Source organism: Marmota flaviventris, chromosome 9 (assembly GCF_047511675.1).
Source record: "Marmota flaviventris isolate mMarFla1 chromosome 9, mMarFla1.hap1, whole genome shotgun sequence".
NCBI lineage: Eukaryota > Metazoa > Chordata > Mammalia > Rodentia > Sciuridae > Marmota > Marmota flaviventris.
The window spans coordinates 96,153,916-96,181,733 of NC_092506.1; the positions used below are offsets into that span (position 1 = coordinate 96,153,916).

Below are 27,818 nucleotides of genomic sequence, written 5' to 3' on the forward strand. Positions count from 1 at the left end.
CATAAATACAAATAGCATTCCAAAGGCACACCAAGATCCAGGGGTAAAAAAATATATTTCATTTTGTAACTTAGGCAACAGCAATCATTTTTTCACAGAGACAGCCTGGGTATAATTTTATGCCAAGCAGGAGAGTTTTAACAGTAAAAAAAAAAAATTGTAAGAAACTGTCAGAAAGTTGGAATTCTGTAACTGTGTGAGCCTTCCAAAGGACATAAAATAATTCATAACCCAGAAATTTAAGACACTTGGAATCGTAGTTTTTAAAAATCTGAGATTTGCAATAAAGATAGAAGACCTAATGGCTATTTATTTTCATTACCTAGTTGCTTTAATTACACAAGAAATACCTTGTAAAATTTTCAAATAGAAACAAAGAGTATAAGATGGAGAATAGGAGTCTACTGAAGTCTCCCAGTCCCCTCCCCACTCTGTTACATCTTAAGGATAACTACCTTTAGTTTCATGTGCATTCTTCCAGATTTTGTTAACATTTTATTTTAGAGAAATTAAGTTGTTGCATCAACAAGTTAATGAATATCAAATATGTTATATAATCACATGTTCTATTACAAAAATGCATAAATTAATATGTTCACGGTAAATTCCTTTCCCTCAGAATTTGACATGTTTGTTTGTTTGTTGTACAAGGGATGTTTAACCACAGGGACATTTAACCACTGAGCCACATCCCCAGCCCTTTTTTATATTTTATTTAGAAACAGGGTCTTGCTAAGTTACTAAGGGCCTCACTAAATAGCTGAGGCTGGCTTTGAACTTGGGCTCCTCCTGCCTCAGCCTCACAAGCTGCTGGGATTACAAGTATGTACCACCACACCAGGCTGAACATGGTTTTGTGCCTTTATTATACCTTTATACAATTGAAGGCATTAAACAAATCATTAATACTTTTATATCAATAACATAGTCCCTACTGTTGATGGTGGAGATAAAAGTGGCACAAAATCAGGCAAGCTTTTTTCTTAAGAGTTAAGTCCCCTAGAGCCCAGGCTTTGTAGATGCAAGGTGTTTTTGAGGATATCTGTTTCAATGTTGCTTCCTCAATTAAAAATCCTTATTGGCCTTCAGATTGGACCTATACAGTGTACCATTAAATTGAATCATTGAAAAATGTTTTTTTTCCCCCTTGTAAGTAGGACCAACCCACTCTGTACACACATGCATCAGCCAGAAGGTTGTAATGAAGAAAAGAAGGAGAGAGCACTGAGATTGCAGAGCACCCAGGACACTTGTCTAGCAATCCTCAGCACCTACGGGCACATATTAGACTTTGCTAATACATCCTCTAAAGGATGCCAAATAGATGTGGATAGAAATGTCACCTGATGACCTCCTGAAATACCATCAGACACTTGCCAATGGATCTCTGATCAAGTACAATATCCACATCATCAACCTTTCAGATCTGTCATTTCAACCTCAGATTCAATTTGCCTAGGACATCACTTTTGCCATGTCTACACTGCTAAGAAATCATAGTCTGCTAGTAGGCAAATTTGAAATACTTAGCATCACTGAAAAAGCACTGTACAATCTGGCTTCTGCATCTTTCTCCAGCTTCTCTTCAACCCTCCTGTCTTCACACTTCCTGCTTGCATTTCCCTGCTGCTGACATGCTGTCCCACACATTCCAGGCTTTGGTTTTCTCCATGATGTCAACACCTTTATGCTAATCTGATTACTGATTTCCTTTCGTCCTTCAGAACCAGACTCAGACATCACCTACATTATGATGTGTTCGATCACATTCTCCCAGGACAATAAATCACCCCCAATCCTCTACCTGCACAAAACTGTGGTTAGAGTAGATGGAGGTTAAAATCTAAACTATGTCGTCACTAGCTCTATGACCTTGGACAAGTCCTTCACAACATCGATGACTTTTTCAATCTATAAACTAGGGATAACAACAATCTATCTCATTGATTAATGGTATGGAGTTGATGATAAAATACATGTAAAACATTAAGCACACTGCAGAGTACATAAAGCTCTCAAATCTTCGTTGTCACTAAAGATCATGAGACACACTCATAAAGCATTTGGCACAGAGTCTGATAGGAAGTAGGTAACAGGAAATGCTAGTCCTCTGAACTACTTTAATTATTGCACTAACTACATATATATCCACATACACACACATAAATATTTATGTAACTATTTTCCCTATGAAACCATATGCTAAGAATAGAATTCATATCTCATCCTTCTTCATATCTCTGGCAATCACTACAATCCTGGAGCACAGTAGGCAAAGAATGTATTTTTATTTTATCAGCAAAGTGAAACTTCAACTCCCAACAAATCAACTCGCTGATTATTTCTTGAAGAAAAGCTGTGATTTCCCTCCCAGGTGTTTGGTTTACAAAATTCCTCACACCTGGGAGCTTCCTTTTCTCTTTTTGCATCCCCTCAGCTTCAGCACCCAACCCTAACCCTCAGCACACCAATTTCCTGCTTTTATAACTTCCAGTTTGTAGATCATGGACCACACACCTAGAAACGAGGTGCATACTGTTAGGCATCACAAGCAACTCTTTCTTGAGCATGTCTGTATCAGATACTTATTTCTGTATAGGAAACCACCTTAATCTTAGCAGTTTAAAACAATAGCTATTATTATTTCTTACGGTTGACACACAGTTTGTGTGTTCCAATTCCTTTATTGTTTCCCCAGTTGAATTTAGCTGAAAAGTCTAGAATGACCTTTCTCCCTGATCTCTAGTTGGTGCTGCTGGTTATCAGCAGGAGCACCTGGATTCACTTCCACCTAGGAGACTGGATCAGCTTCCTTTTGAAGAGGTTAAAGGGCATTTCAAGCAGATGAAGATGAAATCTGCAAATCCCTTTAAGGCCTAGACTCTGAAATTTCCGTATTACTTCAGCCATATTCTATTGGCCTAAGCAAGTCACAAAGTCATCCTAAATTCAAGGTAGAGATATAGACTTCACTTCCTGATGCAAGGAGCTACTGAAAAAAAGTCTATATTTAATTTGTCACAGATAACTTGTCTCCTTAAGTAGGTCCTAATCTAAGCAGTTGATTGAATTTTTTTCCTAGCACCTGCAAAATCCAGCACTGTGCCTTCCACATATGGTTGGCCAATAAAATCCTTGTGGTTCAATTGAGGGACTAGTGTACTTCTTATGTCTTGAAAGCTCAGTCTTGGGTTTCAATACTAGTTTTTTAATTCATAAGATGTGTGACCTTGGGTATATTACTTATCTTTCCTGATGTTTTATTTCTCCTTTTGTAAAACAGAGAATATCTACTTTCTACTATGATAATATCATATAGAGCACCTGGAACATAGTAGATGCTTATAAGTGTGGTTTTTATCCATTATGGAGTATTTTTCTTATTTTTGATTTAAAATGTAACTCAAGCTGGGTGTGGTGGTACATGCCTGTAATCCCAGTGATTTAGGAAGCTGAGGCAGGAAGATCATGAGTTCAGAGCCAGCTTCAGCAATTTAGCAAGGTCCTAAGCAGCTTAGCGAGAACTTTCTCAAAATAAAACATAAAAAGGGCTGGAGATATGGCTCAGTGGTTAAGCACCTCTGGGTTCAATCCCCAGTACTAAAAAAAATTATCTTAAAGAAGTGGCCTACAAGTCATAACCTGTTTCGAAGATTGCAAAAGTAATAAAATGTATTAGAATTGTTTGAGAAAGTATAATCACCATATAAGATTCGACACCAATCAGAATGCCCCTGGTTCTACCACATACTTATCACATTAACTAAAGCATCAAATTCTCTATTCTCATTTTTGTCTTGCGAAGAAAGTGTTCTATTCCAACAAGGTACTCATTTAAAGGCTGTGTTAGCCTATGGCGTATCTTTACATTCATTTTAAAGTAGGAGGAAAATCATATGATGTTTTGGTGGGTCTACATTCAGACATTAAGATGTGGTATTAGAATGTTCAAGATAATATCATCAGTTCTACTTCCTCCCAACCAGATATAAAATGATCAGAAATTAAATGTATAAAATTTTATGAATTCCTTGAAGAGAGTAACTTCCTATTCACAAGTGGCTACAATTACTAGTATGTAAGAATTAGTAACAATATCTTTAGATTTAAAGGGATACTTTCTAAATGATATAATTCAAATTTAAAGATAAAATTATGCAGCAGTGTGAAAATGTCAGGCCGGTAAGCGATCTCTTCCTAGTACCTTTGAACATATTATTTCAACTCAGTTGGCACCTAAAAATATTATAGGGTCATAAAAATGATAATAAATGTATTCAAGGGAGACTCCTAATCTTATCACTTTATTACCTTGGTGACCTATTAGTTCAAATTAACTCATTTTCATGGAGGGGCTTTTGGGGCAGCTGTGAGACTGCTGTGTTAGCTACAGGAAGTTTCAGACTGGCAAATTTCATTCAAATATAAACCTCTAAATTTGGCTACCTGGCATTGCAGCATCCTGTTGTTTGCAGTATGCAAAATAAAAATTATATACCATCTCACTTGGTCAAAAGCTATGGGCTCTTCAATATTCATTTTAATATGATTTCTGGAGGACTAGTAGGCCAACAGGCAACAGTGTGAATGTGATATATTGATCAAGGAAGACAGGAATGTGAGTTTTCCCTTCGCATGAGGGTGCATGCTGAAGGCTCCGGGTTTAGGCTCTTCTCTCCCGAACTATAAAATCTGTGAATGGATGGAGAAGTGAGCACCCGCTCTGAAATCTGTCCATGAAATCCTTCTCAGTCCCATGTAGACCCTTTAGAATTCTTTTATGTTCTATGAGATGAACTGAAGAGATGCATTATCATTTATTTTTATATTGATCCATCAAAATATTTTTGAGGCCACCACAGAAGGGACAGTACTACATATAACTACAAAATAATTAATTTGATGAAAATGTTCCATATTATATTCATGGTGGTGGGTCAAAATTCACCAAATTGTATGCTTAAAAATTGTGAATTTTATTATATGTAAATTATACCTCAATAAAGTTCCTCTCTCAAATAGAATATCACTTGAAAGAGGAAGGAGTATGTAGATAATCTTTAAATTTGAATTATATAATTCAGACAAGAGGGTATCCAATCCCACTTGATCTTTGTGTGTTTTTATGTAATCATATGATCTCTCTAGATGTCCCTAAGTCTACTTTATACTGGTATTTGTAAACAATGATGATTTCCTTTTTTAAATTTTTGAGTTATTAAAATGCTTGGGAAACTAATGGTCAAGATAATAGTTACTGAAATCAGAGAGGTCCTTGTTTGATCCCACCCACTGCCACCACCACAAGCAGCCTCACCTGTAACTGAAGGGAACTTGTGTTATACTCTTATTATTTCAGCTTCCTCATCAGTAAAATGAGAAAATATTACTTATCTTCTGAGTTTGTTGTGAAAATTAAATAAGATAATACACATAATATCGTAGGGTATAACAATGCCTGTGTTATGAAACTACTACTACTTATTGCTTATGCACTACTTCTACTACAATTTAAATCCCTGCTATAAGAATCATAGAAAAAGAAAAGCTTTTGTGCTGTGTAAACACCAAGAAGGCATCTACATCAAGGTTCAATATTTAGGGATTCAATTCTGCTCCAGGGAGGCTAGATAGTCTCAGTTGGGGAGAGCCCTCCCCCGCCCCAAAAAAAGCCAGATTCTGTATACAACAAATTTTAATGAGTTTTTGAGCTAATGAAATGGTAAGGAAAATCTTTAAATCTGGAGGTAGGATAACAGGGTTGGAATGGGAGGTTGGGAAAAGGTTTGGCAGAAATTAAGGCATTGAATGATAAAAAGATGATCATGTCGAAAAGAAGTTTCCCTGAGGATAAGTATCCAAACTGGCTTTACTTGTAAAGACGGGTCCTTGAGCTATAGCCAAGGCTGGGATGTTGAGTTTATCCTGGGGGCTCCAGGATTAATCTGAAGAATCTGAAAGGGAACCTGGCTCCAGAGAATTATAAATATAAATCTTCTGGAGGAAAGCAACCTCAGTTTAGGACCCCAGTTTTTCACACAACCAAATGAGTCTCAATAAAAGATCACCAATACATGGTGGTGCACACCTGCAATCTCAGAAGCTCAGGATGATGAGGCAGGAGGATTTGGAGTTCAAAGCCAGCCTCAGCAACTTAGCAAGGCCCTAATCAACAGAGGAGATCCCATCTCTAAATAAAATACAAAAAGAGCTAGGGATGTGGCTCAGTGGTTGAGTGAGTGGCCCCTGAGTTCAATCTCAGGCACCAAAAAAAAAAAAAAAAGAAAAAAGAACCAAATCACTCTGAAAGAGTCATCAAAAGCAATAAATTTAAATTCACAGGACTTTTAAATATTATAATTACCAAAAGAAAAGTAACTTAAATAATGAACAGTCAACATCAAAATTTACCAAGCAGAATTTTTAAAAAATGGAATATATAGAAATAATAATTACTCTACAAAAGGGACTAAACCATTAAAAAAAGTTATACATCCAAGAGACCCCCAAATTTTTCAAGCTGTCAATGATAAGCCCTAAAATGTAAATGATTTCATAGTACTGACATTTAAAAATTCCTGCCTCAGTTCTAAATTGTTTTTGTTATGCCTTTGAATAAACCATTATGTCTTTAAAAAAAACTATAAAATCAATATAAATTGTTTAATATGAGTGAAATGGCAAATTAACAAAATCTAAGGAAAGAGTTAGTGAACTAGACATGGATCTGAAGAAATCCATATCAATCTATCCAAAAATAAAGAACAGAAAATTATGGATATAAAGAAAGATTATGAAATTTAGAAGATAAAAGTAAAAGGTCTAAAATATATATAAACAGTTTCAGAAGAACAGAATAAGGCAAAATTTGAAAAGATGTGGTTGAAAATTCTCCAGAATTTATGAAAGAAATGACTCCCTCCACAAATTAAGTATGTGCTAAATCAAGCATGATAAATAAAATGAAATCTATGATAAAGTGAACTGAATTTGAAGAGCCTCCATGACAATGGGAGTGTTAAAAGCAATCAGGAAGAAAAGATCAACAAAGAATAACTGGAAGATTAATAGCAGACTTTTTAATAGCAATCATGGAAACCAAAAGACAGTGGAATGATATCTGTAAGTGCTGAGGAGAAAACATCCTATGAAGTTATAATTATAAATCCAGAAACTATCTTTTGAGTACAAGTCAAAAGAAATTATATTTTTCAAATAAATAAAATCTGAAACAGTTTAATACCAAAAACCACCTACACTTAAGGAATTTTCTAGAGAATTCATTTAGAAGAAAGAAATGGATCTAGAAAATCTGAAAGAAGAGCAGCAAAGAAAATGGTATACATGTAAGGTAAACCTAATACATGTTTACTTAATAAAGTGATAATGATCATTTGTGAAGGTTTAATATAAAGAAAGAAAGTAAAATTTAAGAAAATAGCATATACATGAGAATTAGGAGAGGAGTGGTAAAAGTTAATGTCCTCAGCTTCCTGTCTTTCAGTGACAGGGTTCAGATGTTATTTGTAGCTTTTGTTAAACCTGCATGGTAAAATTTTATGGGTAACCATAAGGAATGGAAATAGAAGGTGTCATTTCCACAGCAGGTAGAAGGAAAATTATATAAGGGAAAGGAACAGAAGAGGCTTCTTTTCATCAAATATTTGTTTTTTAAAAAATCAACCAAACTTATAAAGTCTCTGTAAATCCTTCAGATTTAAAAATGATTTGGGGAAATAGTGCTGATAGCTCCATGGTAGCAATTTAACCAAGGCAGAAAGAGGAGGGGGAGGAAAGAAGATGCAAGGACTACTGGTGATAGAAGAGGAAGCTAGGAAAAGTTTTATGGCTGAGTCATCAAGGGTGAAGAGACAGTGGCATATCCTGGTCTCTCTCCGGGCTTGGGGCAGAAGTAGGAAGCAGGGCCATGCCAGCTGATGACAGAGGCTGAGGGGAGAACAGGGTGCTGTTGTGGTAGTTATGGGCAGCTTTGGTGCTGGAAAGGTCCACACATCAAATTGGGTATGTGTACTTTGACTTAAAGAAGACTTCATCCTGGCCCCAGCTTGGCCACAGAGATCAAGGAAATAGGTAGACAGAGAAGGTGGAAGAACTATGGGACATCTCCCCAGGCAGCACCCAGGACAGCTACCACCCTGCCACTCCCCGATCATACTGGAAAGGAGGCAGAAGCCAGAAGGTATAAGGATTGACACAATCCTTGAAGGACAAAACCAGCCAGACAAGAGCCAGAAACAAGAGGGTAACACTGGACAACATGGATCCTAGCAGCATGGGATGATGTGCCCAGACACAGGCACATCTATGGTTAAATCATGCAAATGTTAGGGGACCCTGATCTTTACCCACTCCTGGCCACTACATGCCCAAGAGTTCCCTCCTTCCACTCAAATATGTGAACTTATTGAACAGGAAAAACACATAAATTAAAGCATACTTAGAGGAATATAGCACAGATTTAAAGGTACTTAAAAATACAGCAGGTTACAGCACTTTCCCCTCACCCCCACCATTATCCTCAGTTTCATTTTCCACAGTTTCAGTTACCCACAGCCAACTGCTGTCTGAAAATGTTAAATGGAAAATTCCAGAAATAAACAATTGGTGATTTTTTTTAATTGTGCACCGTTCGGAGTAGCAAGATAAAATCTCATGCCATCCCACTCTGTCCTGCTCAGAATGTGAATCATAGCTTTGTCTAGTATGACAACACTGTATATACTGCCCACAAGTGAGTCACTCAGCAGCCCTCTCAGTTATCATGTCACTGTCATGGTATCACAGTGTGTACATTCAAGTAACCCTCATTTTACTTAATAACAGCCTCCAAAGTGCAAGAGTAATGATGCTGGTGATTTTATTACACAGTATACCATTATAATTGTTTTATCTTTAGTTATTATTAATCTCTTACTATGCCTAATTTATAAATTAAACTCTATCATCATATGTATAAGTAGGAAAAAAAAGTATATGGGGGTTTGGTACTATTCACAGATTCAGGCATCCACTGGGTGTCTTGGAACATATCCTCCACAAATAAGGGGGGACTAGTATAATAATAGCTCATGAGTATACACTTCCTAATCTGTGCCAGACACCATTATAAGTACTTGACATCTATGATCTCAGTTAATCTTCATGTCAATCTTCATGTACCCAAGATCCGACAACAAACAAGAGGCAGTGATGGAACTCAAACACTGGTTCCAGAATATTTATTTTTAATATTATGCTGACTCTGAGGGGTGGAGGATATTTTGCCTGCAAAAGGCAAAATTCATGGTTTGAGCTATGGACTGAATGTTTATGTCCTTCTCAAAATTCATATGTTAAATCCCTAATTCTCATTGTGATGGTATTTGGAGGTGGGGCCTTACACAGATAATTAGGTCCCAAGAGTAGAGCAGAAAGAGGCACAAGTGAGATGATTTCTCTCTTTGCCATATAAAGATTCAGAAAGACACGAGAAAGAAGGCCCTAGTCATGACTTCAGACTTCCAGTCCCCTGAACTATGAGAAATAAATTATCATTTAAGCCAGCCACCCAGTCTATGGTATTTGTTATAGAATCTGGAGCTAAGACTGTTGGGGAATAATGGATTGTCTTCAAATATTTGAACGTCTGTACATGGAACAAGGGTTAAACTTTGTTTATATGGACCAAAAAGATTAGAACTAGGAGAGTGTTTTCTTTCCATCCTTCTGTATATAGTCAAAGTTCCCCGAAGAAGAAATGGGCCTCCCCAGAAGGTGCTGAGTTCTGTCACTGGCTATCAGATGTTCTTAGTGTTGGTAACATGCAGAGAATTTAAACACTGAGGAGTGGGTGGTTAGGTGAGACTATAAAATCTCTTGCAATTCCTGAGAGTATATAGATTCTTGAGGGTCAGGAGTAAAAGTCAGTACCAAAGAACTGGATGCCAAGGCTTCTTAACTTCCATAGCAACTATATAATCCACTACTTTGCTAGGGATCATTCTGGAGTTAGAATTTGTGTTTGAATGTTTCAAGACTCTACATGCCCAGATAGCTTGAGTGGTTGTGTCCTCCTCAAACTTTATATGTCCTTCAGAGGTAGGCACAGACAGCACCTCCTCCAGAATGTTCCCCAACCACCGCTAACACCATCGCAGGTGCCTACATCACCCCACTTTTCCCTGATCATGCCACTTCTCACACTACAGAGAGTATTGTCTGTTTGGTCATCAACCTCCCCCCAAGTTCATTTCCCAGGGCTATTGTAACAAATTACCACAAACAGATGGTTTAAAGCAATAAAATTTATTTTCTCACCATTCTGAAGGTTAGAAGTCTGAAATTAAGATGTCAGAGTAATGTTCCCTCAGAAGCTGCTAGAAAAGAATCTATCCTCTCCTCTTCTGAACTTCTGATGATTGCCAGCAATTCTCGGCCTTTGGTAGCTTAAGGTTATATCTCTCAATTTTCTGCTTCCATCTTCACATAACCTTCTCCCCTCAGTCTGTATCTTGGTGTGTCCTCTTTTTTATAGGAACATCAGTTTTGTGCGATTCAGGGCCCACTCTATTTCAGTATGACCTCATCTTAATATAAGTAATTATGTCTTCAAAGGCCCTATTTCCAAATAAAGTTTTATCCACAAGGACCAGGGATTAAGACTCAGGTCTAGGATGGAGGCTACCAATTCTGTTTTAAAGCAGCTCTGAGCCTGCAGGGAGACAACAGGAGCAAAGCTCACCCTCCCAAGCTTAAAAAAAATTATGGGCAAGATATTATCATGGTGGAAGATATGTCCAAGGAATATTTACAAATATTTACAAATCTTAAGATAGATGAATGTGTGGAGATGGCAACTGTGGGCAACAGAACAATATTGGAATGGTGGTAATAGGAAGAAATAGAACCATCATGTTAAAAGCCTTAGAACAAGTATAAATAATGGCTGTTCAGCACAGAGATCCATGTCCCCTCTCCAAAGGGCTTGTTTTACTGTGATATAAAACTGGGTCATATAATTTTCATATTAAACTTTTTTGTTTAATAAATTTTTGTAATGGTAAAAAGAAAAAAAATTCAATCTATCATTTAGAGGACACAATTCAACCAACCACATCACCCAACCCCCCACACTCAATAGATTGTGGGCTCTTCATTTTACATATTTTTATTGTGTCTATCATGAACTACATTCTGTTCTGGACAAGCCACAGTCAAGGTCACTAGACTTGATGAAGCTTCTAAAAAAAAATCTACATAAAGATTGACAATAAAATGTGCCCTTTGGTGACTGAAGCCAAATGCCAAGTGTATGTAAGTACATATTGCAAAATATACAAACACTTGATACATATTTGATGAATAAGTATTAACAATGAAACACAAAGGATAAATCATTGTACTTCACCCAGCCAGTGGTCATCAACATGTTTACCAGAATCTGAGAGTTTGGTTTCTCTCTGTCCCTTGTAAAACTTTGTACTTCAGTACTTGAATTCTTACTCTCAGTTGACACCCACAATCCAATTCCTCAAGTAATGTATTCTGACTACCAGAAAATAAAGCTTGTAAAACCTGGTTTTTTAATTAAATTTGAGCTCTCCCCTAAAGAATACACTTGCACTCTGTTTGCCTTCCAGGGCAGTGTCAGCTCCTCCCAGTCTCCCTTCGTCCAAATGCCAGGTGAGTACTTCAATTCAATGGGCAATTAATTCCCTTTCAAAACGAAACTGAGCATTTGGACTCCTGTTTTGTTTTGTTTTGTTTGTTTTTTGTTGTTGGTGGTGGTTGGTTTGGGGTTTTTTCACAACTGCCTTACATGACTTTAACAAAATTTTTTCTTTAAAATAACTATTTTCAAAATGTAAAATCAGTGAAGACAGACCTCATTCAGTCATTCCTATATTTAGAATCTACTGTGCCTTGAAGTCAGCCTTTTGATCCCCAGCCTAGAAGAAACTTTTTGCACAAAGGCAAGAGGAATTAAGCCCCTGACAGTTTTTAAAACAAAGTTCTGACATGATATTATAGACGAAGTACCTACTTCAGACAGAAAGAGAAAGATACCTAAGGGCAGAGATGTGGAACTACCATTCACTGGGTGCTCTCTGCACATCAACCACTCAGTTGAGCATGATGTATTCATTTCAACACACATCTCATTAAATATTTCTGTGAGGATGGAAAAGGAGCATTCTTTTTCTTTTTTCTTTTCTTTTCTTTTTTTTTTTTAATAGAGTCTAAGTTGCCCAGCCTGTCACAGTCCTCCTGCTCATCCTCCAGAGTAGCTGGGGTTACAGATATACAGCACCAAACGAGGGGAATTCTTAGTAGAAGTCTGGGACATTCTCATCCACACATGCGCACACACAAAAAACCACTCCTCCAAGTGCTCAAACTCAGAAGTGCCATAGGCCTTCTCAATAGTTTTAGAGCCCACAGTACTGGGTAAGAAAAATAAATAAGGGCCTTAGAGGATTTCAAATAAACAAATGTCTCTGTGTCAAGTTTTCTAATCATATTTTATGCCATTGCACTGTGCTTTCATCTGCTCTCTTCTACACAGAGAAACTTCTGCAGCTTCTCTTTTCATCTAGAATTCTTTTTCCTCCCTTTAAGGAGAAAAAGGAAGGCTTTAAGAGAGCAGAGGTTTTTCCTTCATGGTTGTTTTTAATTAGAAGTTGGAAATAAAGATATGACAACCTGGAAGCTTTATTTACATATTCTTCATTCTGCTCTCAGATTTAACCACTCATTCCTATGGTCATAAATTTATGACATGAAACAGAAATCTATTTATGGATACTAATTTGAATTTACACAGGTTTTTCCCCAAAGAAGTTTGCTTATAATTAAAACTCTAACTGCAGCCTTCAAAATGCATGAGTAGTAGAAAAAAAATGCATGAGTATATTTGAAGTTTGGGGTTATAGAATTTAAGATGAAAGTGAAGTGAGTAGTATCATGCTAAAGGTTTTGATGGGGGAATTTTGATTGCTTATTCTGAATGAATAAATTTACATGCAATTGTTCAACACAATATTATGTTATTCATTTTATGGAAAATAAAATCTGCAAGCTCTGCCTCCAAAGAGCTTGCAGATTGGCTGGAAAGACATTGTGAGAGATGAAAGAGTAATAAGCATAGTATACATAACATAGTGTGCGGGTGGCCTAAGTTCTGTGTGTGTCATCATGCAGGACTGAGTCATGATAACAAAGAGGAAGGTTTCCATGAGATGGTCTTCTTTCCCTCAAGAGTGGGTGGGACACAGTTTAGAAGTCCTCTGCTCTGGTTGAGGGAAGTAAAGGGAAACATCACTTTTGTCTTTCCCCTACTTCTACCCCTCTGTGACTCAGGGGGTTGCTCTTAGCCAATTAGACCACGCTGACCCCACCTCCAGCTAGAATACTTAAACCATCGGTTTTACACACTCATCTCTACCCCCAAACATGAAGATCATGTATTTCCCGCTACAACTAAGATACGGGGTCAGAAAGTAGTTTTAAAACACATTTCTTCTCTTCTGGAACATCTCTCTGGCATTCTCTGGCACTAAAAGACTCCTCAGTTTCAGCTTTTCCGATTTCCACCCAAGCTTCGGTACTAGGCACTCTTCCTAAACGTAGTGCCCCGGAGAACTGAGTGATGGCCACAAGAGGGCAGCAAATAACATCAAACTCATCAAAGCAGAAAGGTCCTGAGTTCCTCTGAAATTGGCTTCTGTGCAACCATATTATCCCAAAGCAAGCCCTTTATTGATGCCTTCCCAGTGAGCGACATGGTGTTAAAGGTCAGTACACAAAAGAATTAGAATACAGAATACAACGTTCATCTGATCTGCGGTGGGGTTATCTTATCCGGAGATCCAGTCTCTCAGGTAATAAGTCCAGAAGCAGCCCATTGTATCACAGGGACAGAGCTCAGACACTCCATTCAATAAAATGGAAATGCCAAGAGATTCTTTGACTTAGATTTTTAAGCCCAGCCCTTCCTAGCATAGTGCCCAGTTCTGGAAGATAGAAGGGAAGTGTGATGCCTATGTGAATGGCTGAGCAGTTACAGTATCGTCTAAAATGAACTCATCCTTAAAGGCAGAGTGGACGTTAAACATAGTTACCCGGGCCAGCACAGTTTTTAACAGTAAAGCAGGCATATTTCGAGCTTTTCGAGACATTGTTCTATTTCTACATTAACACTGGTGTCAGGCAGGTATTAGGAACGTCCTTTCACACTAGAGCCACTCAGCGGCAACAGAGAGGCCCTGCCATTGCTGGGGTGGGCATTTTTGCCCACTTGTCTTTCGTTTGGCAACAGGTTCGCCGGTCATGTCAGGTTACTATGGCGTCAGAAGATCTTTTTTGTCGGACTCAGACTTCCACAACAGTAAACCGTTTTCAAATGACGTCTACACCTCCGGCGTGGCGAAGCCCTTTCCCGGCGAGTCGTCGGCAGGGCAGAGCCACGCGGCGCTGCTCGAGTCCTACCTGGCCGAGCCCTACGGGGACTACCGCCCGCCTGCCCTGACCCCAAGCCCGGGCTCTCTGTTCAGCGCCTCCCCGCTGCCGCCGCTCCTGCCGCCGCCCTTTCCCAGCGACCCGGCTCACTTGGTATTTGTGAGTACGCGTTATTTCAGGTACAGGGAGTAAGAGGAGGAGTAAGGGCTCTCTTGCATCAGCCCCGCCACGACCTGGGCAACCAGGTTGAGACCCCTGAGGCTGCTCTGCTGTTGCCCAAAGGGGCCAGGTCAGGCCGGCTCTGCCAGGACACCTGAGGGAGACTTGCTCAAAGATGGATGTTAACCTTGACAGCAAGCGTTCATCTAGGGATTTGAACTTAAAAACAAAACAAAAAACTATAAGGTAAAATTTACGTTCATTTTGCTAATAGTCTACAGATTTTGCCACATGTTCCCCAATGCCATTAGCACAAGTCATTATCATTCCTCCTGCTCATAAGAGAGAAGCATGTAGTGACATCTAGACATGGCTAGTTATCTTTCCGTGCAAGCACAGGTGGCTTCTTCCCACCCAGTGCTCTGCCTCCCACTTTCCCAAGAATATTTCTACCATAAAACATTGTTCTCTGGATCCTTCCAACTAGATGAGTTCATAGAGATCTGAAGGATGCTAAAACTCTTCATGAAAACTAAAACTGTAAAGCCTTCTTGCCATAAAGGTGAATCTCCAAAGGTGGGAGAGGGAATTAACATTATTGAGTACCTATTCTATACCAGGAATCTTTATGGGCTTTTGTTCATTTAATATGCACTAACTCGGGGAATATTTATGAAAGTCCCATTTCACAGATGAACAAAGTGAGGTGCCTAGTCAGTAGGGGAGTAAGTAGCACAGCTATGAAAGAGTTCAGCCCACTCCAAGAGAGGTAGGCTTGAGGAGGTAGCATCAAACCTACTTCTTCTCTCACTGAGGTCAGAGCAGCCTCCTCCACCCACTCCAGAGCTCACTGTGTAGCTGGAAGTCTACTCCTTCAAAAAGCCGGCCAAGGGCTGACTTACCCACTAGTGTAAAGGGTATTCTGGGACCCAGAGAAACCTGAGCCTCAAAAAGAAATGCAAGCAGTGCTTTATTGTAAACAATAGAATCCTGGGTACATGGCCATTTTATTCTTCTCACATTTCATTCATTTAATGTTGTTTTCTGGGAAAAGTAACCTCAATACATATAGGAAATCTCATTCAAGAGTAAAAAAAGAACCAAAACATTCCCCTCTGGTGTCAGGATGAAGCTGCCTGGGTGGGCTTTAATAGCAGAGGGAGGGTCCTGAGGATGCTCTGGAAGTTGGCTCCAGCAGCAACCCTCGCAACAGCAAAGCATCAACTAATACATAACCCCATTCTCTTCAGAGGGACTCGTGGGAGCAGACAGTGCCTGATGGCCTCAGCCAGACGGACCCCATGCCCGCCGATACTCTACAGACCTTGCCGCCCAGCACCAGCTGCCTCTCCCAGCTTGAGTCAGGAAGTGCCACACAGCACAGGAGCTCCACCTGGGGGACCTCCCTTGCTGGCACTCAGTCCTATTCTCTGCACACGCTGGAGGATCTGCACAACACATCTGGGTACCCCACCCCACCTCCTTACCCTTTTACCCCTTTCATGACAATGTCAAATGACCTACCACCAAAGGTGGTACCTCTCTCCCCAGATGAGGGGACAGACCCCTCTTCCCTTCATGACCATTCAACTTGGACCAAAGAAGACGGGAGTGTGGCCTGGGGGTCATACGAATGCCGCAGAGCTTACTGAGGGTGTGGACCAAAGGACTTCTGTGCTTTTCTTTAAGTTGGGTTCTGTATTCCAGGGATTGCTTTAGTTGTGCTGGCTCATTCGGAACTAGATTTTCAGGATAAGCCATAATGCCACCCTTTGTTAATGGACGATGGCATTTATTTGTAATCTTTACCACCATAACCCAGTTGAAATATAATACAGTGTCAATTAAATATACCATGGACCATATTCTAGTGAGGCAACCTTACAGTGAGGTCATTTTGGAAATTTAGTAGCCAATTCCATTCTGAATCTTCTGTTATCTTTGAAATATCATTTTGGGGCACTGATTTTTTTCCTTAAATTATGTAGATCATAAAACAGAATGGTTTTACTGTGTAATTTTTCTTAGTTATAAACCATGTGTATTATTTAATAAAAGAAATAGCTAGGGTATAATATAGGTTGGGGCACATAAAACAAAATTCATTTTATACCATATGACATTAAAGAGTGAAGTGTTATATGCATTTCCTTCATTGCAAGAGCATGTAAAGGCACTGTAAAAAGATATGGCACTGAGTGTAAATGTGTTACTGTCAATAAAAGAGGATGAGGTCCATAGATTACGTGTGTGTGTGTGTGTGTGTTTAAATACATAGTTTCGACTCTGTTTTAAAGCCTAGGGTATCAAAAAATTAATCCATCCCCCCCCCCAAAAAAAAAGCCAAAAATTTCATTTGATCAGTGACTGTCTAAATTAAGGTAGACATGGTCTCTCTGAGAAATAAGCCTAGGGTTATCAGAATGGATGAGTAAAATGGACAGTTGGTGATCAAGTCAGAATCTTGCATTTTTAAAAAAAATAGGAATAAGCTATTGACGAAAAACAGACCACCTAATGCCAAAAAGTAAAGTGGCTTGGAAGAAGAACATATTGTCAGGTGAGTCAGTGGCACCACACACAATGTCCCCTAACTGTGCCTTGCTGGTGGCTTACCAGTCAGAGATGTTATGGCTCTCACTGTGTAAAAATGAAGAAACAACATCTGAAACAATAATCTGTCTCCTGTAAGTCTGACTGGTGTGGGTTCCTTTGCCAATGATGCGAAACCCCCACCAAGCAGTGCACCTGTCTGCAGGCCAAGCCCATCATAAATGCCCTGCACACACTTTGACTGGAAGTACATAAATCAAGGCCCACGAATTACATGTACTGCCGCAGTCTTCTTGGCACAATTCAGGAGCCACTTGTCAAAAGAAACGAACTTTATTTTTAGAACCACACACGCCAAACAAAACAGCTCCTCAGGAAAAACCCTCAGAGCCCAACTGCCACCACCGGCTTCCCACAAGCCTCTCAACCTACCCCACTCCTCCTGCTCTTGAGGCCGCTTGGCTGGGTAGTGGGCGGAGCCAAAAAAGTCCCCCAGTGAGCAGCTCCATGGTCTGAAAGGGCAGGGAAACAGCCCAGTGAGCATCACTGCAGAGAAGCCAATCAGCTAGAAGTTGCTGCAGCCGCTGTGAGCCAATCATCAGCTGGCAGTCTGAAAGTTTGCTGGGGCCCCTTGGCTGTGGCTCTCAACAATGTACACCCTTCCTCCTGTCTTTCTACCACCGACCTTCCTTTACTTCCTTCTCACATGTTTCTGATCCCGCTGGTCCCTCCTTGCCATCTTCTGAAAGCCAAGACTCTCATTGTCCAGCTGGTTGCCCAAAACCCTTCAAAGCAGTCTCTATCACATCTTCTACAAGTACTCATTCTCTACTTCAGGTAGGTAGGAGTCCCGAAACTCACATAAAGGGATTTGTTCACACTTAGATGTAAATAATTGATATTTCTCCTTCTCTACTCCTTTAAGGATATTTTCTGGTTCAGCAATCACATTTCTAACGTATGGAGTACCAGCAGAGATGCTTGGGCAGGGAGCCTTCCTTTACCTCACCCCCTAAAACTCTCTCCCAGGACAGCCAATCAAGAATGAGCCTCACCTGCTGGGCAGTACTCCTCCAAGCCACCCAGCTCTTTTCTGGCAGCCTGGTATAAAACTTTTTGCCTTTTCTTAAATTTCATTTTGTATTAACAGGCAATAATTGTACACACTTGTAGAGGTTCAATGCAATGTTTCAATACATGTATATACGAAATGATGACCCAAGGTAATTAGCATATCACCTCAAACATAATTTCTTGATAGTAAAACATTAAAAATCCTCTCTTCCTAGTGTTTTTTAAATATATGATGTATTATTATTGACTATTATGGTTTGAATATGAAGTGTCCTCCAAAAACTCATGTGTTGAGGCCTTGATCCCTAGTGGAGTAGGGTTCAGAGGTGGGCTTTCACAAGTGGATCATCAATGGATTAATCCATTCATAGCTGAATGGACTACTGGGAGGTAGTGGGCCATGGTTGGAGGAATTGGGTCACCGGGGCATGCCCAGGGAAGGTATTTCTTGACTTCATCCCCTTCCATTCTCTTTCTGCTCCCTGACTTCCATGAGCTAAGCAGCTTTGCTTTATCATGCCCTTCCACCATCATGTTCTGTTTCACTTCAGGCCCAAGGCAATGGAGCCCACAGACCGTAGACTTAAACCATGAGCCAAAATAAGTCCTTTCTCTAAATTGTTCTTCTGAGGCATTTGTCACGGCTACGGAAAGCTAACACACTGACTGTAGTCACCCAACTGTGCAAGAGCAGAGCACACCAGAACTTATTCCTCCTAACTGTAACTCTGCACTACGTGTTGACCAACTTCTCCCCCCCCCACCTCCCTGCTTCAGCCTCTAAGAACCATTGTTCTATTCTCTATTTCTATGAGATTGACTTGCACATATTATTCACAGGAGTGAAATCATGGTGTATGATTTCAGCTCTACAGCTGGCTATTTCATTTAACATATGTCATTCATGTCCTACCAAGTTGTCACACAGGACAGGATTTTATCTTTTTGTGGCTGAATAGTATTACATTGTATCTATATAGCACATTTTCTCATTCATTTATCCACTGATGAACACTTAGGTTGGTTCTTTATCTTGGGTATTGTGAATAGAGTTGCAATAAATATGCAAATGTACATCCCTCTTCAAATTATCGAGGTTCCTCAAACAATTAGAAACATAAGTACCCTATGATCCAGCAATCTCACTCCTGGGAACAGACCCAGAGGAAATGAAATTAGCCTGAGCTTAATTTTGCTTAATATTTGTTTTTCAGTAAAAGGTAGCAATATTTAGTGTGGGAGAGAAAAACTCCTTCTTCTCCAGTGGAATTTGGGGCCTTAGTCCTGGTTCTAAATAACTTTCTCAGAGTCATCTGTCACCCAGCAGTTAACACATACATGAACAACAGATCTCTGCATCAGACAGAAGAGATCTTACCCCCTCTATGGATTTAGGGATCCTCATGGCAGTCTGAGTCATTTTTCTGAATTAATTGTGTAAAATATATAACTACTCACCATTTGTTATTAAGAAGCAACAACCCAATATTGTTAATGTAGAATATATATATATATATGTATATATATATATATATATACATATATATATACACACATGGAGATATATAGATATTTTATATAATATATAACATTAATATAATAATGATTATAGATAATATCTACATATTTCCACATAACTTCAGCTTTTGATTATAATGCTAAATATTAGACATGCTCATATCACTTACTTGGATGTTATCTGCCAATGTATTATGTCCATTCATCTCTTCACAACTTGAAGTTGCTTGGTTCTTAGTTAGGTAGAACTCAGTAAACAGACCTCCAAACTCAAGAAAATGCAGTGAGTGTAATGATGTATACATTCTTCTTAAAGCATCGAACCCCTTTCTTGGTGTTTAACAAAGTCAGTTAATAAAAAAGGAGAACACACAGGCCCATACATATGTACTATCCATTTTGGTTATCTAGCCTAAAAGTGCTTGGAGGGAACAAGAATAATGCTAATGAATTTCAAATAATAAATGATTTTCTTAAAAAAAAATTCTGTTTAGCTTTACAATGTGTTTCTCTACTTCTTATAATTTGTTTTATTGTTTTGGGAACATTTTTGCTAAAAAGTGAAAAAAAGCTACAAAATTAAAACATGAAAATTATGTTTATTTCCCTCTCCTATTTCCCAATTTTTGTTGTTAGTTGCTGTCTTAAAAATAATTTTATTATAAAAATTATTACTTACACTGTCATAATTGGAAATGACCACACATGATCAACAATTTCATTCCACCACTCATAAAATACCATGCCCTTAACAATCCAGAAAATGGGGCATTTGTCTTCTTTTCTACAAAGAAAGTGCTCCCTTCTCAAGTACTTCCAATTTTCTACTGCATGTGGAGACCAACCACACTTTCATTCCCAATACCAACATATGAAAAAGTGTACATTCTTCTCTCCTCCTCCTTCTTTGAACCTGCTCTCCTCTAGGAACGCTAGAGAAAATTCAAGAGCTTAGATTCAAAACTCCATCTCTTTCAGGCCCTGCCAGGATTTAGCATATATGTAAGATTTAAAGTAAGCAGAGATAGTAATGTCAAATTCGAACTACTTTAAAAAGCTGACTAGATAAGAAAGTCAAAAGAAGCCAAAAGTGAAAAGTATCCATGCAAAAACTGCAATGTAGACAGCCATCCGTGAATCACTGGAATCAGACAGTGCATGGAATTGGAAGTGTTTGTATTTCTCTTACAATGTTATTCAAACCCCAAAGAATGAGAGAAGAAAACCACATCTTTACCTTGTTTATTTAATAATACTTTTAAATGATCATTATGACCTGTCACAGCTCAGTTAATAATACAATGTCATGGTACTTGTGGTAGAGGAAGAAGAATGAAGTGCTCCAAAGGAAATTCTACAAAGGGAAAAGAATTACTAACCCCAATAGTAAAATATATATTTACATATATACACAGAAAAGTATCTTTGTAATCCATTTTCAAAATGTAAATCTAAATGATACAGTCAAAAGGAATTAAACATCAGTTATATTTAAAGTACCAAAATAACAATTGATGTCCAAGGTTTAATTCACATTGCATTATAGTGATTCTGTCAACCACACACCAAAATTATATTTATCCATTGGTTTCAATCACTGGGTTCTGTCTAAAGTATACTTTCTATTCAAAACAATATTGTACTATTCTTTTCACACACCATACTCACCACCTACTGACTCTAGAAAAGTTAAGTGCAAAATCACACACTCTAAAGAAAGTGATTCACTAGCTAAAGAAACAAGGAAGGACACATGGAGGGCTCATCACTGTTTCTCCAGCACCTGGCTCAGGGCTTTGCATGTTGTAAGTGTTCACTAAATGTATGGTAGGTTGAGTTAAAACTAGACCACAAAGATGAACAACTATTTAGTCCTTGACTCAGTAGATGACAGCTCCCTGAAACCAGTAAATGAGAAAATTCTCTCCAGTAGACAAGTTCTGCAAATTCAGACACTAGTTGGATCTTGGGCTTTAGTAGTTACATATTTAAGATAATTGATTTAGTGTTTTTAAATGTCTTTAAGAAAGGAAATTACTGAACTTTTGAAATAGCACAGGAAAATATTGAAAGTTCATTTAGCATTGACATGACTATATCAATAAGACTTTTAAATAAAAATTATTTGTTGCTTGGTATTATCTCTAGTGCTATTAAAACAAGTATGATAAACAAATCAGAAAGTAGAATCCCCCAGGGTCAAACTGAATAAATGATAATAAAACCTTCTACAGTAATTTGCAAATGATGATACCACATTATATTTGATTCTTGATACAGAAGTGCCCTACAACCATTGACCCCTACTAAATAATAATGTAGGTTTGCAATATGCAATGTAATTTTCAGTACATTAGGAGAAAAAGAAAACAGTAAAAATGTTACATATTCCAAAAGGAAAAACAATGGGAACCAAAATAATAATAATAATAATATCTAGGAATTAGTTATTTTTCACTGGTAAAATTGATAGGTGGTCCTGCTAACCTTTCCCCTAACAAAGTATTTTGAGTGGAAAAACTCAAGTTTCAATGCTTAATAAATTAATTTAGTCAAAAATAAAAGAACATTCAACCATTTTATTTCTTAACCTTGGTGATACATTCATAGATTTTCATCACAGTATTCTTTTTTTAAATATAGTTTTATGGTTATACATAGAAGTGGTTTCATCACAATCTTCTTGATGTATTTTTGTATGTCTCAAATATTGCATAATAAAAATGTTGTAAGTAAAAGATGAATTTTTTAAGAAGTGTATAATATGATGTCATTTTTTAAGGGATAAATTATCAGGTATTTGTTCCTCATGGAAACTTTGAAAGGAAAAAAGTTAAAACTTCAAGTGTATCTTATGGGAAGAGATTGACAAACCATTGAATAGCTTTCACCTAGTAGACTTCCTGTTCATTTTCATATGGGTCAAATGTTCATTCTAAGGCTTAATACTTACCTGTTTCCTCCATGTATTCAATTTTTGGAACTTGATATTTCCCACAAGAAATATGGTAACAGTGTCCAAACTCAAGGTGACAAAGGAACTTTGCATTAATAAGGAAAATTTAGAGCTGTAGTCAAATTTGGAGGGAATAAACTATCCCTTTTCCATATACTGAAAGTCTTTGAATATGCCGGTACCTAAGTATTATAAAACCTCCTAATTTGGGAGAAAAACATAATGCTCTGTAGTTTTATTTGCATACTAATGACTACCAAAGTTTTTTTTTTTTTTTCAGTTAAAATATTCAGTTTAAAACTTCAAAAGCAAATCTATTCTATTGATTCTGGTACCGCTGACTGATTTTAAGATGGTCAATGACAAACTGAAGGATTTCTGAGCTCAGTGGAAAGGACAACCAGAGACCTGAAAAACAGATTTATGAAGAGCCAGAGAAACTGCAGGTGGTGGCCTCAAGAACAGAAAGCTTGGGTAGAGAGTAGGCATGATAACTTCCTCATATGAGCATTAGACAGGGGCAGAACAGATAATCAACACATGGTTGTTCAATGAATGAATGAACTAAACAAAGTTGTAACAGAAAAGCACTCATGTGGAAGTGAGAGAACAGAGCCATTGACAGCAAAAACCACGACTTATTTCTTTGTATTCCTGGTGTTTGATACCATGCCTGGTACATAGTGCTCCTCAATTAATACCTAATTGAATTATGGCTCAATCACTGATCACCATATTGGACTTGGACTGTTCCAATCCAATCTTGGAACGGGTTGCCTTATAAATAATGAGCTCTCATTTCCTCTATACAGATTCTGCTATGAGCCAGGCTCTCAGCCAAGCAATGAAGCCAGAGGCTAAATAGCTATCAGCAGAGATATTGGGAAAAGACTCTAAGTCCCTCCTACTTCAAAGAGTCTTCCTAACACCAAATATTGAGTCCAATGTTATATTTTCAAGCCAAAGAGCCTGGTATAGTGGATTAAAACCCACAGTTTTTCAGTTTTTATTGTTTTTAATCAAAACCCCAAAGGGATTATCAGGACTTCAGGGCAGACACCCTAGAAGTGACAGTGTTTCCAGCAAGAGGGTTCCAGACTGAGAAGCACAGATGGTTAAGAAGCATAATTAACAGCTCATCCTCATCTCCAGCCAGTCTCTTCTTCAGGGTTCCAGCATTTCCAGAATACTCTCAAGTCAGTATGCTGTACCATCTTTGACTCCTTGCACAAATAAACTACACACCAAAACACTCCCACGAGCACAACACAGAGATGTGTGTGTATATCTTAAGAGTGCCACTTTTCCAATGCTACTTACAACTCATGAGAGGGTAACATTAAATTACCTTAGTAACTCCCAATCAACATCTATTTCTCATAAACAGAATGAAATGAAAAAGCTGGAATATATTAGAAAATATCAGAGTGCCTCACATGCATAAATATACATTGTTTCATGGATAGTTTGTTTTATAAATGTAGATATTGTTGCAGATATGTGTGAATTTCTTGTGGGCTAAAGTCCAGAAAATTTAAGAGCTTCTGTTATAAAAGATAAGAAAGACGACAATTGTAGTTAACACCAAGGGCCCTGGGTTAGACTTATTAAAATATGAATCCCAATTCCACCACTGATGTGCTCAATCATCTTGGAAAGCCTGCTTCCTTGTCTATAAAATGGAGGAACCATACAACACAGTGCCTGACATCAATGAACAACAGATGAGAACTTTAAAGAGTCTATGAGGCCAGGCACAGTGGTGCACACTGGTAATCCCAGTGGCACGGGAGGATGAGGCAGGAGGACCACGAGTTCAAAGCCAGCCTCAGCAAAAGCAAGGTGCTAAGCAACTCAGTGAGACCCTGTCTCTAAATAAAATACAAAATAGGGCTGTGGATGTGGCTCAGTGGTCTAGTGCCCCTGAGTTCAATCCCTAGTATCCCCCCAAAAATCTGTGAGGATTACCCATTTTTATGGGTTTCTGGGGTTCTTGGGGTAGAAGCAGTTGGTTGCTCAGGTGTCAGCATACATGCAGATTTATAAGGAGGAGTCCAGGATCTATTTAGAAAAGATTGTTCCCTACCTGCACAAGCATGGAGTTTGACTCTTAAATACCTGTGCTGGGATTTTGCAGTTACAGAAACATCAGAAACCAAAACTCCTTACTATTGGGCTAACAACCAGAATAGAGTGTGGGGAAGGGAAGGGGTTCTTCCTCAAACAGGGGTCAGGCATGGGGAAATTTAATTTTCTGAAGTTATTGACCAGCAACTTGATGTTCATCCCAGCAACAGGAGCCAACACAAAAGCCCAGGACTGCTGCCATGGCTCAGGCAGAGGCTTCTGGAAGAAAGGACACAGGTTCTTTTCTGTCCCTACAGACCCCACGATTTCCAAGGAATACCCCCCCCCCCAAGTCTCACATGCCTTCTCTAATGAGTAGCCTATCATTATTAAGAACCTCCATGATGTTGCCAAGGGAACAGAATGGCCTCCTGCCATCTCTGTCCATCTCCACGTGTAAAGGAAAGGTTAGGAAGGAGATCAAGCATGAAAATATGGAACATGGGGAAATAGAGGTAACATAGGGAACCAGAGAGAAAAACAGCAACACAGGCAAGAAACTGAGGAAAGCAGTTATAGGAAGAGAGACAAAGGAAAATGGTGTGTGTGTGGGGGGGGGGGGTGTTTAAAAAGCAAACCAAAAAATAAACAGAAGATAAAAGTAATGGAAGAAGCTATGAGGACAAGAGACCATCCCTAATTCCAAGCAGTGCCCTGGCATGGCAGATGACAGGACAATGCAGAGATAGGGACTTTCTCAATTCCCCCTGCCCTTTCCTTCCTCACATCTGGTCTTCAAACCTAGCTTCTATCAGGACACAGGCCCAGGGCCTTTGGAGAAATAAGCTCCAAACGCTGATATATCCCAAATGGATTTGGGACAAACACCTCCATCCTGCCTTCTACTGCCAGGAGCCACCTCAGGAATCCCCATTCCTGATCCTTTTCCCCCGCCTTATGGCTCCAGCTGTCAAGCAATTCACACTCATCATAGTCGCACACTGATCATTTTCAGAGATGCCCTTTCCTTGAGTTCTATATGATGCCCTTGTTCTGATACTTTGGGGCACATTCAGATATTTTTCTGAAGGCCTTTGGGGCTAATTATAATCCCTCACCCTAGAGAACTCATGAATGATTAAAAAACAGAGGGCTTTAACAATCACCTGGTCTGATATCCTGGGAATTATCCTTGTTATTTGTTATTTGCAAAGGAACCCCTGTCTCCTAGTGTTGCTACAGAGGATTTGCTCCCTCTCTGGCATAGCCCTGTCTCTTCCATCTTCCAAATCACAGGGAAGGGGCACAGCCAGTGCTTGGAGAAGATGAGCTAGCTAGCACAGCCTCAAGTCATTTGTGAGGGGCTCGGCCTAGCTCAAGGGTGCAGCCTGACCTCAAATCCCTTCCACCTCTCACCCCAAAGTAAGTTTAAAAAAAAAAATGTCCTTTCAACAAAAATGAGCAGGCACCCAGCTTGTCACCAATTTCTTACAGGTGCTTCTGCAGCTAGAAGGCAGGAGTAGCTCTAGAGGGAGAAAGACAAGAGCAGAAGGAGGGACCTCACAGTGCAGTGATGAAATACCAGCCTTAGAAAACTGTTCATGGGTGAGGCCCATGTGCATCCCCAGATACATGCAATGGATCAAAAGGTCTTAATGGGCAGGAATTTAGTGTTGAAACCTCAGTGTTTGGGACCAAGTAAGGCAGCAGAATGAAAAGGGAAGGGAAGCCCACATGTGGCCAGGTGAAGCCAGAAAGACACAAAGTGCAGAGGGAAGGCCTCTGCTGTCCTCTGGCCTGCAATCTGGGCCCACAGTGACCCCTTGTTGGGCCACACCCACGGGTTGCCATGTTCAGTCACCAAAACGTGAGATTTCCCCTTAAATGGAGATTGGGCATGTGGGAATCAGTCTGGCCAGCCAACCTGGCTCAGGTGGTCATGAGGGTCAATCTAAGTCACTCTGGGCTTCTGAGTTATTTTTGAGGCAGAAATACAGAGCATCTTTGAGGACACCTGCTCTGTCTGTGGGAAGGTGGACAAAATGCTCAAAATACAATAAAAGCAAGGGTCAGGACCTAAAGGGGTCTCACTCCCTGTTTCTCTGGACTCCCTATGGGGTGCCTGTCTGCAGGATTTCTGCAGAAGATAGTCCATTTTGTTAAGCCTTTGAATATTCAAATTGAAAGTATCGCGCAATCATTGATTGTCAAATCATGGGTTTCTAGAGGTTTTAAATACTTGGCATGAGGGGGGAAAAACTCAAACCTATACCCGAAGGTATAAAACATTAATTCTGTGTGTCTCCTGCTCCAGGGACCTGGGTGCAGCCAGATGCTTTGTGAAACTTTAAAAATGTCGCATCTCTGCCTTTCTCCCTGCACAGGAGCCCTCCTAGGCGCAGAGTTCCTGCAGCTGCAGCATCCAGCCTGCGACCCAGTTCCTGCTGACCACGATGTCCGGTAATTCGGCTGCTTCTTTGGGGGTCGGATCATGCGGGCCAGGGGCATTTCGATCAGGGTGTATTTCCACAGCTTTTCCTGCATACAACAGAGAGGCACAAAGTCAGAGCACGCCAGTAAGGGCCGGGCAGGATCCGGAGAGGGCGCGGGCCAAGCTGTGTCCGCTCCCACTTGGTGCCTGCTCCCCAGAGCAGAGGCCCAGAGCTCAAGTTGGCCGCTCCGGACATTGGAGTACCCCAGGACCCCCGCCCTCCCTCCCACTTTTCCACCGTCTTGACTTGAGACTTCGCGGCGCGGACCTTGCGCGCCCAGAAACGGCGGCGCGGGGGAGCTAGAGGTTCACCGTGAGCCGGTGACGCGAGCAGAGCGCATCGGTAGCACAAAACTGGGCTGTGGCGGTCTCTGTGTCGACCCCAAGACGCGTCTACTGCCCGTGGAGCCCCGAACCGAGCGAGGAAGTGGGAGCGAGAGGAAAGGAAACTGAATACGGAGAGGGCGCGGCGCCTGGGCTCTGCGGGCCAAGAGCAAGATTCCCTGGGTCTAGGAGAAGAAGAACGCGACCCCTTTCCTGGGG

General features: G+C 39.7%; 1 protein-coding gene across 1 annotated transcript in view; it reads left to right on the forward strand.

Moving 5' to 3' along the window:
• Positions 1 to 16,268, forward strand: part of Pou2af2 (POU class 2 homeobox associating factor 2) — a 37,808-nt gene extending 21,540 nt beyond the window's left edge. The window contains exons 3-5 of the mRNA XM_027930492.2: positions 11,640 to 11,682; positions 14,318 to 14,616; positions 15,867 to 16,268. Coding sequence (XP_027786293.2) covers positions 11,640 to 11,682; positions 14,318 to 14,616; positions 15,867 to 16,268 — 744 coding nt within the window. The remainder of the gene's footprint in view (positions 1 to 11,639; positions 11,683 to 14,317; positions 14,617 to 15,866) is intronic.
• Positions 16,269 to 27,818: the final 11,550 nt, after the last annotated feature.